Genomic DNA, 16,748 nt, shown 5'->3' on the forward strand with positions numbered 1-16,748 from the left:
CTGTTAACATATGTACATATTTTTCTTCCAAATCATTTTAAGCTATTGTATTTTTTTAAATTATACATGCTAAGCATAGACTATACTAACAGTACAGAAAATGTACACATATGTTAAATTTTTGATCACCTTAAGTTCAAAAATATCTTTTCATAACATTCAGGCAACACTCGAGTTATGGTCTTGTGGTGTATCTACAGAGAGAAGAATGTATATTTTAACTAGACTGTACTCTCCAGGCTGCACAAAAGAAAAAATAATAAAGAATATATACGTATGTATGTTTATGTACATATATAATACATATGAAAAAATAAAATAAAAAAGGACATATATGTTTTTATAAAATTGAGCTCAGATTTTATTTTTATTTTACAAATATTCCATTTCATAGAGCATGAACTTAACTGCAGACAAAGAAACAGAAACAGAAGTGAAGGAATTCCTGAACTCCTTCCTTTACACACTTTTCTAAAGGAATGTACATACTCTAAGTAGAAGACATTAAGATTTGGAGGGTTTTCTTATGACTTTTTACAATCAAGTTGATTAAGGTGTGAGTTGAATATGGTACAATACATCCATTTCAAGTTTGATAATGTAGCTATTACTCCAAGGTCCTTTTGTGCCCTTTGCAGTCAGTCCCCCACCAACTCCTTGATCCCAGCAATCAATGATGGATGTAGTTTCTGTCACTATACAAGTTAGTTTCTCCTGTTCTAGAAATGCACCTTGATGGCGCCACACAGGATGCACTCTCCATCACTCAGCATGTTTTTGAGATTATTCATGCTATCTCATGTTTCTGTAATGTTTCTCATTTTATTGCTGAGTAATTCGGGTAGTTGGGGTAGATGGCAGTGCATTCTGCCACCAGGTGAGACTACAGTTCTGACTTGTGGGTCTCCATGCGAATATGCGCAAGGGCACTTGGGTGCTGGGAGAACTGTTCACCTCCACAAATTTGAATTTTTTCCAATTTAAACAAATTTGTGTTACATCCACAACCCCACAAAGTAAGTGTGCTACATCCACCACCCAACAGGAACACTAAGAGCCCCAAAGGCTTTGTTTTCATCCTAAAGAAGTGGCCATCTGTGTACAGTTTCTACCTGGCTCTATGAGGTGAGAACACATTCCCTGCTGGCACAGAAATCCTACACTCTCATAAGGGCTGCAGTTAGAAGCAGAGGCTATGTGAAGGGTGATTCTGGGGGATATGAGAAAACATAAGGTTTTCACAGAGCGTGAGAACCTGAGAGACTGGAGACCATGAAGCAATCACTGCAGAAATTAACTTCACTTACAAAAGGAAGAGAAGAGCTCTGCATGCACTTGGCTTCTGTTAAAGAAACTCACAAGGGCGACAGCAAGAATGGTAACAAATGATTACTTTCTATACCCGATATTTGCAGCTATAACAATGACTTACAACACCATGCAAGCTACCAACCCACAGAAACCGACAACAACCCTTTACATTGCCCTCTGGTTTTCACACTAAAGGACAAGCAAAAACAGGGACACAGTCACCTGCCACCACAGCTAATGCAGTCAAGTTTTCCACCTTTGGGAAAACCACAGAAGTCAGCATATCCAAAGTTTAAGGGATAAGCCTTCATCCAGATAAACCCAGGATCAAAACCATGGTATGTCACTCACTAGCCAACACAAATTCACATGCTTCTGCCTGACACAGCCTCATACACCTCACCCTTTCACACACGGTGACTTGGCCTATGCACCCCAGTCCGGAGCCCTCCTAGCTCTGACACAAAGCTGGGACTCTCAAGTCCGACCAGCAGTCCTGGACTCACTCCCACAGCAGGGAACTCTTTCATGGGGAAGGAGCAGGTGGCGAATCAGCAGCCCCTGTGCTGCCTCATTTACATAGTGGTCGCCCTACCCGTGATGTCACCGAGAGCACCTTCCCCACCTCCCAGTTTATTTTTATGCTTCTAATTTTTATATCTCATGTTATGAAAAACTATGAAAAGTTAAAATTTAATATATTTGCAAGTAACTTAAAAATTCAAATATTGCCTTGTCCATCTTTACAAATTTGTCCACGCATACGAAGTGTGCTGGGTCCACACTTGTGTCACAGCGGAGGACCCAGGGATCTTCCTTGCCTTGACAATGTATGGAATCCTGGTTGAGATGCCCCAGGTGAGCTGCCCACACAGGTCATCAGAGGAGGCCTCCCCAAGCAGGAGCTGGCTGAGCATCATGGGCAAATTCCAGGCTGTGGGCAGTGCTGAGGGAGGAGATGACCTCCTTCTGGCCTGGCTGTCATTTTGGTGCTTGTCATGGCATTTGTTGTTCCTCTCATGCCACATTTTTGTAGATGGCTTATTTCCTGGTGGAATGCAGGTGAACAGATTAACAGGCACATCGCCTCCTCTGTTTGCTGAGTCTATTTATCCCTACTATGCTCATAGGTGGTGACATCTCCAGGAAACCCGGGCTTCAGCTGTCTCAGAGATCACTAAAACATGGCCTTCCTTACTGCTAACTCTGTTAATGATGGGCTAACTGCAGCTGGTAGGAGGAAAGAATACAGTTGAGGTTTATTTTCAAATTCTTCTATCTTTCGACTTTTAAAGATGTTGTTGGCCAGGCACAGTGGCTCATGCCTTTAATCCCAGGACTTTGGGAGGCCGAGGCAGGCAGATCATGGGATCAGGACTTCGAGACCAGCCTGACCAACATGGTGAAACCTGTCTGTATTAAAAATATAAAAAAATTTAGCAAGGCATGGTGGTGCACACCTGTGATCCTGGTTACTCAGGTGGCTGAGGCAGAAGAATCACTTGAACCCAAGAAATGGAGGTTGCAGTGAGCCAAGATTGCACCACTGCACTCCACCCTGGGCAACAGAGTGAGACTTCATCTCAAAAAAAATAGAAAGAAAAAAGAAAAAACAGTTATTATATTTTTTATGTGAAAATCCAAAATTCATGGATAAAGTTGGAAATCATCATTCTCAGCAAACTGACACAAGAACAGAAAACCAAACACTGCATATTCTCACTCATAAGTGGGGTTGAACAATGAGAACACATGGATACAGGGAGGGGAATATCACACATCAGGGCCTGTAAAGGCGTGGGGGGCTAAGGGAGGGATAGCAGTGGGTGGGGAGATTGGGGAGGAGAAATACCTAATGTAGAGGACCAGGAGATGGATGCAGCAAACCCCCATGGCACGTGTATACCTATGTAACTTCCTGCATGATCAGCACATGTACACCGGAACTTAAATTTAAAAAATAATAAATGAATAAATAAAGTACATTTCACAAGATCACCTTTAGTAAGCACACCACAGGTGGATGCGAACACCCCCTCAGCAGCAGTTGATTCTCCAGGATCTTCAGCCGTAATCCTGCTCCCCTCACGGGATCAGCTGCCCTCTTTCTTTAGGACAGGTCCAGACTCCTCTTCAACCTCCCTCATTGGTCTCTGAGTCAGGGGCCTGGCGCCAGACGCTGTGTGAGTTCAGCGAAGTGGAGCTCTGCTTCCTTCACTGGGAAATTGGGAACCCCAACCCCAGGGCAGCCAGCTCAGCCTGCCATCTGGCCTTAAGCAGCCTGGAAACACTGCAGGCTGCTCCATGTGACAGCCAGGCCAGGATTGAGTACACTCTTCCCTCAGAGCTGGCCACAACCTGGTGGGCCTTGGACACAAAGCCTAGCCTGCCCCCATCTGGCAAAATACCACTTTTCATCTGGAAGTTAAAGTAAGTTAGAAAACAAATCTAAAACCAAAAACCCAGCTGAAGACAAGTCTCCATGGACATTCTGTGGCAGACCTCTCCCCCAGAGCTGACTGTGATGAAATGAGCTGGACGTTCCTGGGCAGCTCCTGCTGCATCTGAATAGCACATCAAGCCCAACAGGAAAGAACCTCCAGTGTGAAGTGTGCCAGGGTCTCTGGTCCCCCCAGCCAGAGGCAGATGGCAGTGTGCAGCCCAACCCACGGCTCTCCCATCAGGACTTCAGGCCAGCTCTGAACTTCCCATGTCTCCACTCCTCCTGACACAGCTGCCCTCTCCCTTCCTCAGCCTCCATCCAAACCCAGTGCTTTCTCTGATCCTCCACTTAGATTCCACTTTCTTCCTTAAAAAGTCGATGTCAACTCTGGCATGAAATAACCATTCCTGTTTCACCAATGGGGGGCACAAGGTTCATCATCCAATACTCTTGCTGCACTGGCTACATACCAGGCCATGGTTTAAGCCTTTGGAAGTTTCGGCCCATTCAGTGCTCGTAGTTGCCCTGTTCTACCCATTTGTGGATGAGACAACGAGACACAGCAAGGTTGTCATGATTGTCCATGCCACGCAGCTAGAAAGGAGTCAGCCAGGACATGGGCCTAGGCAGTCTGGCCCATCTGTGTCCCAACCACTGCCCTGAGCTACCTCCCTTCCCAGAGTCATTCCAAGATCTGAGCCCTCTCAGCCTGGGGAACACCAGGAATCCTCCCCCGATCCCTCTGTGCTTAGTTTGCATGATATCGATGCAGAGACAGCCCAATATTGGGGTTGAAAACCACAGGTACCATTTGAATTTGGTTGTCGTCTCACCTAAAAGTCTGCTGTCTGTAGCCCAGGGCTCTCATTGACCTCATCTGTCTGAGACCTTCCCTGGCCCCAGCCGCTGCTGTGTGCTCCCCAGCAATGCTGTCTTTCACTCTTGAATTAGGGCCTCTTGCCACTCCCCCTTGAGATGCCACAGCTCCCAGAGGGTGGAGCTTGTTGTTGATCTTCATCCCCCTGCCTAGCACAGGCCAGGCATGGAGCAGGGGCTTATTTGTGAATGAACAATCATTAAATTAGTTATGTAAAATTGCTCCATAAGTGAATCACTACCTAAGTATAGCTACGGTAAGTTTAAGATAGCTTTAGTTATCATTGCTAGCTCTGTACCTGGGAAAAGGAACTCCGTGAACTTCTCAGAATCCTGTTTCATCACCTGGAAATGGAGTGATTGGATATCACTGAGTTTTCTTTCAATGCTAAAATACCACAGTTCTACTATTCACTTTATTTCTTACAACAGTTTGGGAAAGTGAGAGGGATGGTTGCTCTTCTCTTTATTTCAAGGAAAGAGAGATTCAGAGTAATTAAGCAAGTGTCAAAGGTGACATGACCAGCGTGTGGGATGTTTGGTGATGCTGGGACAATCTAGATGGAAAGATGAGACACATCAACACAGAGCACGTGGAACATTTGGAAACTAAGAATGGACCACAAACTCTAAGCTGCATGTGAAGGTCCCAGCATCACAGTGATGTGCTGGCTTCAGATTTGACTCAGTGCAGTCCCAGGAGTGGCGGCCAGAGGGATAGTTGTGTCGCCCCTCCCCCAGCTTTAGACAGCTCAACAGAGAGAAAGAGACTGTCTGTTTGGAAGAAAGTGAGAAAAGAGGACAAGATTCTCTGCCTGTTCATCCAGACACTTCTTGCAGCTCTTGTCCAAGCCCACCAAGCTATTATAATTTGAGAATTTAAGGTTGCCAGGTACTGTGCAGCCGCACCTGTCTGCAGCCATTTGGGCAGGCGCTGAGCGGCAGTTTTTACTTACTCCAGCAGCACCTGGAACTCCAGGGAGGCCGGAGAAACGTCCACTCCTGTGGAAAGGGAACTGTAGCCAGGGTGCCAAGCAGTCTAACTCAGAGGGTCCCACTCCCACGGAGCCCTGCAAGCTAAGACCTGCTGGCTTGAAATCCCCGCTGCCAGCACAGCAGTCTGGAGTCGGCCTGGGACAACTGAGTTCCCAGGGGGAGGGGCGACCACCATTAGCGAGGCTTTAGTTGGAAGTTTTCCCTTGACAGTGCTAAGGAGACTAGAAGGTTTGGACTGGGTGGAATTCCGCACAGCACAGCAAAGTGGCTGTTGCAGATCATGGAGAGACTGCTTCCTCAGTGGGACCCAAAGCCACCCCTTCTCACCGGGCAGGGCATCCTTGCAGGAATTCCAGCAGCTCCAGTCAGGGCCTTACAGACAGAACTCTCATCTCCCTAAGACAGGGCACCTGAGGGGAGGGGCAGCCATGGTCTCAGGTTCAGCTGACTTAATCTTTCTCGCCTGCCGGCTCTGAAGAGAGCAGCTCATCCCAATGAGGGCTATCAGGCTATCAGGGCTTTTCCCCCAGTACAGAGCACCAGCTCTGCTAAGAGACAGTCAGACTGCCTGCCTAAGCAGGTCCCAGATCCCGAGATTCCTGACTGGGTGAGACCTCCCGTCAGGGGTCTCATGCAGGAGAGTTCTGGTTGACATCAGGTGGGTGCCACTCTGGGAAGAAGCTTCTGGAGAAAGGAGCAGGTAGCAATCTTTGCTGTTCTGTAGCCTCCACTGTTGATACCCGGGTGAACAGGGTCTGAAGTGGACCCCAAGCAAACCGCAGCAGACCTGCAGAAGAGAGGCTTTACTGTTAGAAGAAAAACAACAAACAGAAAGCAACAACAATCAACAAAAAAGACCCCACAAAAACCCATCCAGAGGTCAGCAGACTCAGAGATCACAGGTAGACAAAACCACAAGGATGAGGAAAAACACTGAAAATTTCTAAAGCCAGAATGTCTCCTCTCTTCCAAATGATCATAGCACTTCTCCAGTAAGGGCAGAGAACAGGGCTGAAGCTGAGATTGATGAGCTGACAGGCAGGTTTCTGAAAGTGGGTAATAATGAATTTCACTGAGCTAAAGGATTATGTTCTAACCCAATGCAAGAAGCTAAGAACCATAATGAAAGATTATGGCAGGTATTAACTAGAATAACCAGTTTAGAAAGGAACATTAATAACCTGATGAAGCTGAAAAACACAGCACGGGAACTTCATGATACAAACACAAGTATCAGTAGCCAAAGCAGCCAAGTGGAAGAGAGGATATCAGACCTTGAAGGCTATCTTGCTGAAATAAGGCAGGCAGACAAAATTAGAGAAAAAAAGAATGAAAAAGAGCAAATGAAATCTATGAGAACCACGGGACTATGTAAGAAGACTGAACCTATGACTGATCAGAGTACCTGAAAGAGTTGGGGAGAATTTAACCAAGATGGAAATCACACCTCAGGAGATCAACCAGAACTTCCCCAACCTAGCAAGAGAGGCTGGTATTCAAATTCAGGAAATCCAGAGAGCCCCAATGATACTCCATCAAAAAATCTACCCCAAGGCACATAATCATCAGGTTCTCCAATATCTAAATGAAGGAAAAAAATGTTAAGGTCAGTCAGAGAGAAAGGCCAGGTCACCTATAAAAGGAAGCCCGTCAGACTAACAAGCAGATCTCTCAACAGAAACCCTACAAGCCAGATGAAATTGGGGGGCCAATATTAAACATTCTTAAATAAAATAAATGCCAACCCAGAATTTCATATCTGGCCAAACTAAGCTTCATAAGCAAAGGAGAAATAAAATCTTTTCAGACAAGAAAATGCTGAGGGATTTCATCACCACTAGGCCTGCCTTGCAAGAGCTCATGAAGGAAGCACTAAACATGGATAGGAAAATCTATTACCAGGTACTACAAAAACACACTCAAGTACACAGACTGTGACAATATGAAGCAACTACATTAACAAGTCTGCAAAATTAACCAGCCAGTATCATGATGACAGTTTCATATTCACACATAACAATATTAAACTTAAATGTAAATGAGCTAAATGCACCAATTAAAAGGCACAGAATGACAAGCTGGATAAAAACAAGACGCATAGGTATGATGTATTTAAGAGACACATTTCATGTGCAAAGATGCACATAAACTCAAAATTAAGGGATGGAGGAAAATTTACCAAGCAAGTAGAAAGCAGAAAAAAGCAGGGGTTGCAATTCTTGTTTCTGATAAAATAAACTTTAAACCAACAAAGGTCAAAAAAGAGAAAGAAGGGCATTAAATAATGATAAAGGGATCTATTCAACAGGAAGAGTTAACTATCATATATATATGCACCCATACGGGAACACCCAGATTCATAAAACAAGTTCTTAAAGATCTACAAGGAGACTTAGATCCCCACACAATAATAGTGGGAAACTTTAATGCCTCACTGTCGATATTAGACAGATCAAGACAGAAAATTAACAAATATATTCAATGCTTGAACTCAGCTTCAGACCAAGTGGACCACCTGATGGATATTTACAGAACCCTCTACCCCAAAACAACAGAATATACATTTTTTTGGTGTCACATGGCACTTAATCTAAAATTCATCACATAATTGGAAGTAAAACACTCCTCATCAAATGGAAAAGAACTGAAATAATAAGTCTTTCAGGCCACAGTGCAATCAAATTAGAATTCAAGATTAAGAAGCCCACTCAAAACCACACAACTACATGGAAATTGAATACCTGGTCCTGAACACCCCCGGGTATATAATGAAATTAAGGCAGAAATCAGAAAGTTATTTAAAGCCAATGGGAAGAAAGAGACAATGTACCAGAATCTTGGGGGTGCAGCAAAAGCAGTGTTATGAGATATATTTATAGAACTAATTGCCCACATCAAAAAGCTAGAAAGAGCTCAAATTGACACCCTAACATCACAGCTAAAAGAACTAGAAAACCAAGAGCAAACAAACCCCAGAGCCAGCAGAAGATGAAAAATAACCAAGCTCATAGTGAAACTGAAGGAGATAGATAGACTTGAAAATCCCTTCAAAAAATCAAGAAATCCAGGAGCTGATTTTTCGAGAAAAAAAAAATCAATAAAATGCATAGACCACTAGCAAGACTAATAAAGAAGAAAAGAGAGAAGACTCAAATAAACACAATGAGAAATGATAAGGGAGATTCTTGTGCCTCAGCCTCCCAAGTTGCTGGGACTACAGGCATGCACCACCATGCCTAGCTAATTTTTGTATTTTTAGTAGAGGCAGGTTTTCACGTTGTTGACCAAGCTGGTCTCGAACTCCTGGCCTGAAGTGATCTTCCTGCCTCAGCTTCCCAAATTTCTGGGATTACAAGTGTGAGTCACCTCACCTGGCCTGTTTCATTAGTCTAATCCTATCTTTACTATTTTCATCCTCCTTTCTATTTTCCTGTTTAGTTACCTGGGTTTGAAGTTTAGGTCATAGGTTGGCAAACTCCAGCCTGAGGACCAAATCTGACATGCCATCTGTTTCTGTAAATCAAATTTAATGGATACACTTTTATGTATTGTCTACGGCTACTTCATGCTGCAAGGGCAGAATTGAGTAACTGCAAGAGACCACGTGGCCTGCAGAGACTAAATATTTACTATCTGGACAGTTACAGAAAAAAGTGGCTAATCCCTCACTAAAATAATTGACTTTTTTCTCTTTTCTAGTATATTAATTTAAAGTTTTTAATCTTCCTCTAAGTATTGCTTTACCTACACTCAATAAATTTTGATATGTAATATTTTCATTATTGTTCATTTCAATATATCATCCAGTTTCCATCATGATTTCTTTTTGACATATCAGTTATGTAGAAATATTTGTTAGATTTACAAACATTTGGAAATTTTTCCGATTATCTTCCTGACAGTGAACTCCTGTTTTAATTGCACTGCCGTCAGAGTGTGGTTTGTATGACTTCTGTTATTTGAAATGTATTGAGAGTTGCCTTATTGGTCCAGAAAATGGTCTATTTTGGTAAATGTTCATTGTATACTTGAAAACAAATGGGTTTTGAAGTTGCATTTCATGTTCTATATATGTGTTCTATAAGATCCATTTGAAATAGATTTCAAAGCAACAAAGATATAGTGGTAAAAGGATCAATGCAACAATAAGAGCTAACGATCCTAACACCCAGATACATAAGACCTATAAAGAGATTTAGACTCAACGAGACAGAAAATTGATGAGGACAACCAGGACTTGAACTCAGATCCGGAACAAGTAAACTTAATAAATATTTATGGAGCTCTCCATTTTAAATACACAAAATATATATTCTCCACTTTAAATACACAAAATATTGATCGGCCATTATCAATACCCATATTTAGAATAAAGCAATACTCCTGTTCTCTCTCCCTCTTTTTCTTCCTCTTACTTCCTCTCCTTCACTCCTTTTTTTCTCTTTCTTTTCTTCTTTCCTTTCCAAAAAAAAAAGAAAGAAAAAGAAAAAGATGAGACCGGGTGCAGTGGCTCCCGCCTCTAATCCCAGTACTTTGGGAAGCTGAAGTGGGAGGATCACCTGAGATCAGGAGTTTGAGACCAGCCTGGCCAACATGGTGAAACCCTGACTCTACTAAAAAAATTAAAAATAAAAAAAAAATAAGATTAATTAGTTAAATGTGTCATTCAAATGTTTTATATCCTTATGATTATTTTTGTCTGCTTTTCTTACTGGCTACTGAAAAGTTATGTTTAATATCTAACCATGATTGTGGATTTCCCTATCACTCTTCTACATTTGCCACTTTAGCTTTATATATTTTGAAGCTATATTATTATGTGTATACAAATTTAGGATTGACCATTTTATTATCATAAAATGTCCTCCTTATTGCTAGTAATAAGCAATAAAGTCACTGCTTGAAGTTATGGCAGAGCAAACAATGCAAGCAAAACAGAGAGAAAAGAAAAGTACACTGACATAAGAACTTCATTCACCCTGGTTTTTGTTTGTTTATTTGTTTTAGATATTTAACAAATTTCAGCTTAGGAGAATAGGGTCCAATTACTAGACAGATGGTAAATATTTTAGACAAAAAACAAAAATGTTACCAAGCTGAAGAGACAGTAGTGTGATATGAATTGCATGGCCTCTCCTATGAAGCATTTTTGCCCAAAATTTTTTACTGGAATCTGACCATGTCTTTAGAACTATAGAAAATACAGGTGATGGAGGAACAAGTTAAATGATACTATTAAGAAAAATCAAACAAATAATGAGTGTGGGATATTCTACAAGACAGTTGGCCTGGGGTCTTCAAAAAGTCATTGTTGTGGGAAAAACAGTGTTGGTGGTGGACTGCTACTAGTCTTGACTAAAAGAATAAACACAAGAGCAATGGGTAGACTTATTTGGATATTAGTTTGAAAAAATCTATAAATGGCCTTTTGGGTACAATTGGAAAAATTTGATTACAGAATAGATATTGATGATACAGAGCCTTGTTGCCTTGTTTCCTTCCTTCCTTCCTTCCTTCCTTTCTTTTCTCTTTCTCTCTCTCCCCCCTCCCCCGCTTTCTTTCTTTCTTTCTCTTGCTTTCTTGCTTTCTTTTCATTCCTTCTTTCTGAGAAAGGACCTTGTATGTTGCCTAGGCTGGCTTCAAACTCCTGGGCTCAAGTGATCCTCCTGCCTTAGCATCTCAAGCGATAGAGAATTATTTTTACATTTCTAAAATATAATTACAGCATTGTGGTAATGTAGACTAATGTCCTTGTTTTTAGGATATGTCCAAATACTCAAGGGTGAAGTGTCATCACATCTGTAACTTAGTTTCAAATGGCTCAAATACACACACACACACATTTATATATATGTTTAAGTAGAATGGAGAAAGGAGACAAAATGTAATTATGGCAAAATGTTAAATTTTATAGGTAGTGAGTATATAAATGTTCATTGTGCTATCCTTTCTAGAGTTTACAGTTTTCATAATAAGTTGGGAGAAAATCAATGAGCAAAGTAAGATCAACATTAGAAAAAGATAAGGAAGTTTTCAATTTCATTATAAAACTATAGAAATTGGAGGGGATGTTATTAGTTTCTGATTAAAAAAACAAAAAGATGCATAAGCAATAGAACAATTTTGAAGAAATTTCATGGCAAGTAAATATTTTCTAAATTTTCAAGTGATCTTCTTTACCTTTTAGAGGAGTGATTTAATTTCTTGTGGGGGTGGGGGGACAGAATGTTTAGACTAAAATAGTGAAAGACTTTTCAGTTGTCTATTGATTTTACTGTATTTAGTTACGTCACTTTTGGGAACATAATATAAAGATTAGAGAGAAAAATGCTAGCATAATATAAAGATGAGAGAGAAAAATACTAGCTATTATAATTTGAGAATTTAAGGTTGCCAGGTACTGTGCAGTGTGCCAAACACATGGGTTTTGGGTGAACAAAAAGAGATCCTGCTGTTATAGAATTGGTAGTCTAGTAGGGAAGATAGATATTAATTAAATATTTATAAAAATATATAGTTATAAACTGCAATTATAGCTACAGAGAAAAAATAGTGTTCTCTGAGGGCTGTAATAGGGGGAAATGAGGAAGTTCTGGAAAGTGTTCCTTGAACTGAGAGCTAAAGGCTGAGGTGGAGTTAAATGGGTAAAGAACAGGGAATGACTTTCATGCAAAGGGAAAAGCATGTGTAATGAGCCAGAAGAAGCATGGGACACTTTGAGAAACTGAAAAATAGCTTGTATGGCTGTAGTGCAGAAAGCAAGAGTTGTACAGGTGAGGTGGGAGGAGGAAAGAGAGGTCAAATGATACTGTCTTTAAGCATAATGGGAAATTACTGAGGCAGGAAAGTATTCGATTTGCATTGTTGGAAGTGAACTCTGATTAAAGGATAGAGAAAAAATGTTAAGAGTAGCTCATGCCTGTAATCCCAGCACTTTGGGAGGCCGAGGTGGGTGGATCATGAGGTCAAGAGATCGAGACCATTCTGGTCAACATGGTGAAACCCCATCTCTACTAAAAGTACAAAAAATTAGCTGGGCGTGGTGGCACGCACTTCTGGTCCCAGCTACTCGGGAGGCTGAAGTGGAAGAATCGCTTGAACCCAGGAGGTGGAGGTTGCAGTGAAATGAGATTGCACCACTGCACTCCAGCCTGGCAACACAGCCAGACTCCATCTCAAAAAAAAGAAAAAAAGAAAAGAAAAAATAAGAGTAGGGCAGTTACAACAGTCTAGGCAAGAGATGATGGTAGTTTGGAGACAGAAGATGTGGCAGTGGACATGAAGACAAGTGGATGGATTTGAGAGAGACTTGAAGAGTGAACTTGATAGGTGATGGTTTAAATGTGTAAGATGAGGGAGAGGGAAATGTCATGTATACCTTCCAGGTTTCCAGTTTCAGAAGATATATGAATGGTGCAGCTATTCCCTGAAAATGGAAACATGGAATGAGAAACACATTTTTGTTTGTTTCTGAATTTGATATGTTCTTAAGACATGAGATGTTAAATAAAGGTATCTTTGTATGTCTCAAGAACTTTTAAAATTGTAACTCCACATTAATTATAAGTAAATTTCACCATTAGTGGTCAGACTTTTTTTCCTAAAAGGAAGGAAAATTAAATAGTGATGAGCATCAAATAGTGGGATCAAAAAGCTGGCTGTGTGGCTGCACTGGCATGTGACATGCGTCCGGTTTCTGGACAGGAGCTCGCATCCCCGGGCAGACCACCCTCCCGTCCCACTGACGCTGCGAATAGAAGAGAGAAGGGGCGGGGGTGAGATGGTTCCCTCCACCCATGAGCCTGTCGGGGGCAGCCTCTGCCCAGCCCTAGGGGCTCACGGGCCACGCTGGCCAAACCAAACAGCAGGTACTGTGCATGATGAAAGCCCCGCGTCCTCGCAGGCTGCTCACCACCATGTTCCTCGCCAGCCCCTGCACCGAAAATAAGACACCTGTGGCCAGGTGTGGTGGCTCATGTCTGTAATCCCAGCACTTTGGGAGGCCAAGGTGGGTGGATCATGAGGGAAGGAGTTTGAGACCAATCTGGCCAACATAGTGAAACCCCATCTCTACTAAAAATACAAAAAATCAGCTGGGTGTGGTAGTGTGCACCGGTAATCCCAGCTACTCAGGAGGCTGAGGCAGCAGAATCGCATGAACGCAGGAGGCAGAGGTTGCAGTGAGCTGAGATCACACCATTGCACTCCAGTCTGGGCGGCAGTGCAAGACTGTGTCTCAAAAAGAAAAATAAATAAATAACAGCCACCCAATGAAGGCAGGACCATGGGAAATCTCCCTTCCCTCCTGTGTCTTGTCAGGGCCTCCAAGGAGCAGCCTCTGAAGTTCAGGTTCTACGTGTCCTCTGGCAGCAGAACTCAAACGGGGCCGTCTCGTGTCCACCACACGCCCTGCTGCTGGAACCACCCAATGGGGTTCACAGAGCTGCAATGCACTCCTGTCTCCTTCTGAGGACAGACGCTTTCATGAGAACATCTCGCCTTCCTCTGACACTTGCATCTTCAGATTGAACAATGTTTTATGGGAGCTGCCCAGAAGCCAGGGCCCCATGGGGACTTCCGCTTTCCTGATGGGAAGCCCCAGATAGCAAGCTGTTATGAGGTGTGTCTCAGCTTCAGACAGGGCCCTGCCCTCCCAGACTCTGGAAAAATCACACCACCTCTCAGATCCTTAGTTTGCTCGCCTGTAAAATGGGACGTGAACACTAATATGTCTGCCATGAACTTTACAATCTGGGAATAACAGGTACAGCATAAAGCAGAGAGCAGGGCATCAGAGCCAGAGCTAACTGCCAGGATGCAGATGAAGGCCCGGGACAGATGGCTGGCCCGACGTCCCTCATGGTGAAAGGGGCTCCTTTGGTCTCCCCTTTATAAGCCAAGCGCCTATTGCATTCCAGGTGCTGTGCTGGTTGCTCACTAACTAGGACTTGGAAGGCACAGAAGCAGGAGAAGAAGGCTGGGCTGAACAGGCTCCTGGCATGAGCTCGCTCACCCATCAATTAATGGGAGAGGCCCTGACTATAAACTATAATTAACCAGAGATTTTCCCTTGGGTATCCTTGTGAAATATTTGTTTGTTTTATTATCTGTTTTGGCATGTTTTAACTTAGTATTTAAAGGAAAGCTAAAATATCAAATTAATTGGCCTTTTCCCTTCCCTTGCATTCTCTAGCCATAGTAGGAGTCCCACAGCTAAATATGATCAGCTTATTTTTGCAAATTTATAAAAGGAGTGGAGTGACAGGAAGGATTTTTCAAAGGCATGACTCCACATTTCTTAAAGTTTCTTACTTCAATATGTGTAAACTGTGTGGTTCATGAATCAGGAAAACCACTCTTGGGAATATTTTAGAAATTAAATCTTGAACTGTCAGTATCTGGACGCTTGTTTATAAATATAAAAATGTCTTGGTTTTTTCCTTAATTTTCAAAAGGTCTGTATGAAAAGATGCTATATCCATTTTCCCAAAAGGTAAACATACAATTAGACTTGAATCTTAAATTTTAAGTAAACCAGAAATATAGTTTATTAATTTCTGGGTGAATTAAAATCTTTAATATTCATAAAATCTATTTATATTTCTCCAAATGTTCATGGACAGCCACAGAAATTTGCATTTAAGTGGATTCAAATATAATTTATAATACAGAATATAACCTAATTACATAATTAACCTAGTATAATTTCATATTAAAGAGTTGGACTATTTTGAAGCTTTTCTGAATTTTCCACTTTGTATTTTAAAAAGCTAAAATTTCAGCACTTTATGTGCATTTGAAATTTATTTTTCTTTTTGACCTCTCCTTGCCATATTTTAAATCTGTTTGAAAGCACCGATAGAAAACTCACGCATTTAAAACTATGATTCATAGCCAAACAGCGCAGTTTGGGCTCCTTTTCTTTCTCTAAAATAAACAAAACAAAACAGAAAGTGCTAAACAGAATTTCATGGCATCAGAATACCTCGGTCTCCTACCAGTTGTGAATAGAATAATGGTGACCTCTCAATAACATTATAAACATTACAAGAAAGTCACCAATGTGACCAAAGTAATTCAGAAAAATGTGTGAGTTCTTATACTCAGATCTGTATTTAAAAAGGCAAAAAAGACTTTTTCAATCAATGTACTTTATACTTTACTTTCAGACTCTGACCTACTAAAGTAGGTCTGGAACTTCCCTTTACAATCCTCATCTTGTAGGAAGGATGAATAGTGTTTTTATCCATCCCTGCTTTTTTTGCCTCTATCTTTTCAATTTATGTTGAGAGAGAATAGGCTAAAGATATTTTAAGATGTCTATGAACAGCTACATTATAAAGATTAGATAGGTTTAAAATTGAGATTTAATGGATATAACTATAAATTACATAATTTATAATATATCAAACAACTAGTAACTACAGTAGATGAGTCCATTTTTTCCAGTTTTTCAGGACACAGCTATTTCTGCCATTGTATAGATTACAGAGTTTCAGTTACTTTAATAATTGGGGTTGTATCATACTTCTCAAGGTTATTAAAATATAGATAAAATCTACTCTCACACGGTTGAAACTCAAAAGAATATTTGATATAATCTTTTTCCCTCTTGTTAAATGCCATGATTGAATTTGCTGTGAAATCAGAGAAATTTAATTTTCTCAGTGATAGGGTACTTAATAAATGATTAATCATGGAATAAGCTGTTAAATTTTCTACAAATTGAAATGAATATAAATGCACAACTGAGATAAATTTGTGCATTTATATTAACCAAGAATCTGACTAAAAATTAACCAAGGTCAATTTTTAGTCAGATTCTCCCATTTTTTTTCTTTTTTTGTTTTTTTTGAGATGGAGTCTCACTCTGTAGCCCAGGCTGGAGTGCAGTGGTGCGATCTCGGCTCATTGCAACCTCCACCTCCAGGGTCTGGGTTCAAGCAATTCGCCTACCTCAGCCTCCCAAGTAGGTGGGATTATAGGCACGTGCCACCATGCCCAGTTAATTTTTGTATTTTTTAGTAGAGACAGGGTTTCACCATGCTGGCCAGTCTGGTCTTGAACTCCTGATCTGCCTCCCAAAGTGCTGGGATTTAAGGTGTGAGCCACTGTGCCCAGC

General features: G+C 41.4%; 1 protein-coding gene and 1 long non-coding RNA gene across 2 annotated transcripts in view; one reads left to right on the forward strand and one right to left on the reverse strand.

The window, feature by feature from the left end:
- Positions 1-337: 337 nt before the first annotated feature.
- LOC108590279 (uncharacterized) lies at positions 338-9,968 on the reverse strand. The gene is made up of 2 exons (XR_004727164.3): positions 7,032-9,968; positions 338-6,413 (listed from the first exon to the last, which is right to left on the reverse strand). It is a non-coding gene; the product is annotated as an uncharacterized LOC108590279 (long non-coding RNA).
- Positions 9,969-14,165: 4,197 nt separating this feature from the next.
- Positions 14,166-16,748, forward strand: part of LOC103790893 (uncharacterized) — an 89,546-nt gene continuing 86,963 nt past the window's right edge. Inside the window, exon 1 of the mRNA XM_078333129.1 lies at positions 14,166-14,246. Coding sequence (XP_078189255.1) covers positions 14,166-14,246 — 81 coding nt within the window. The remainder of the gene's footprint in view (positions 14,247-16,748) is intronic.

The sequence above is a fragment of the Callithrix jacchus genome, chromosome 7, assembly GCF_049354715.1.
Source record: "Callithrix jacchus isolate 240 chromosome 7, calJac240_pri, whole genome shotgun sequence".
NCBI lineage: Eukaryota > Metazoa > Chordata > Mammalia > Primates > Cebidae > Callithrix > Callithrix jacchus.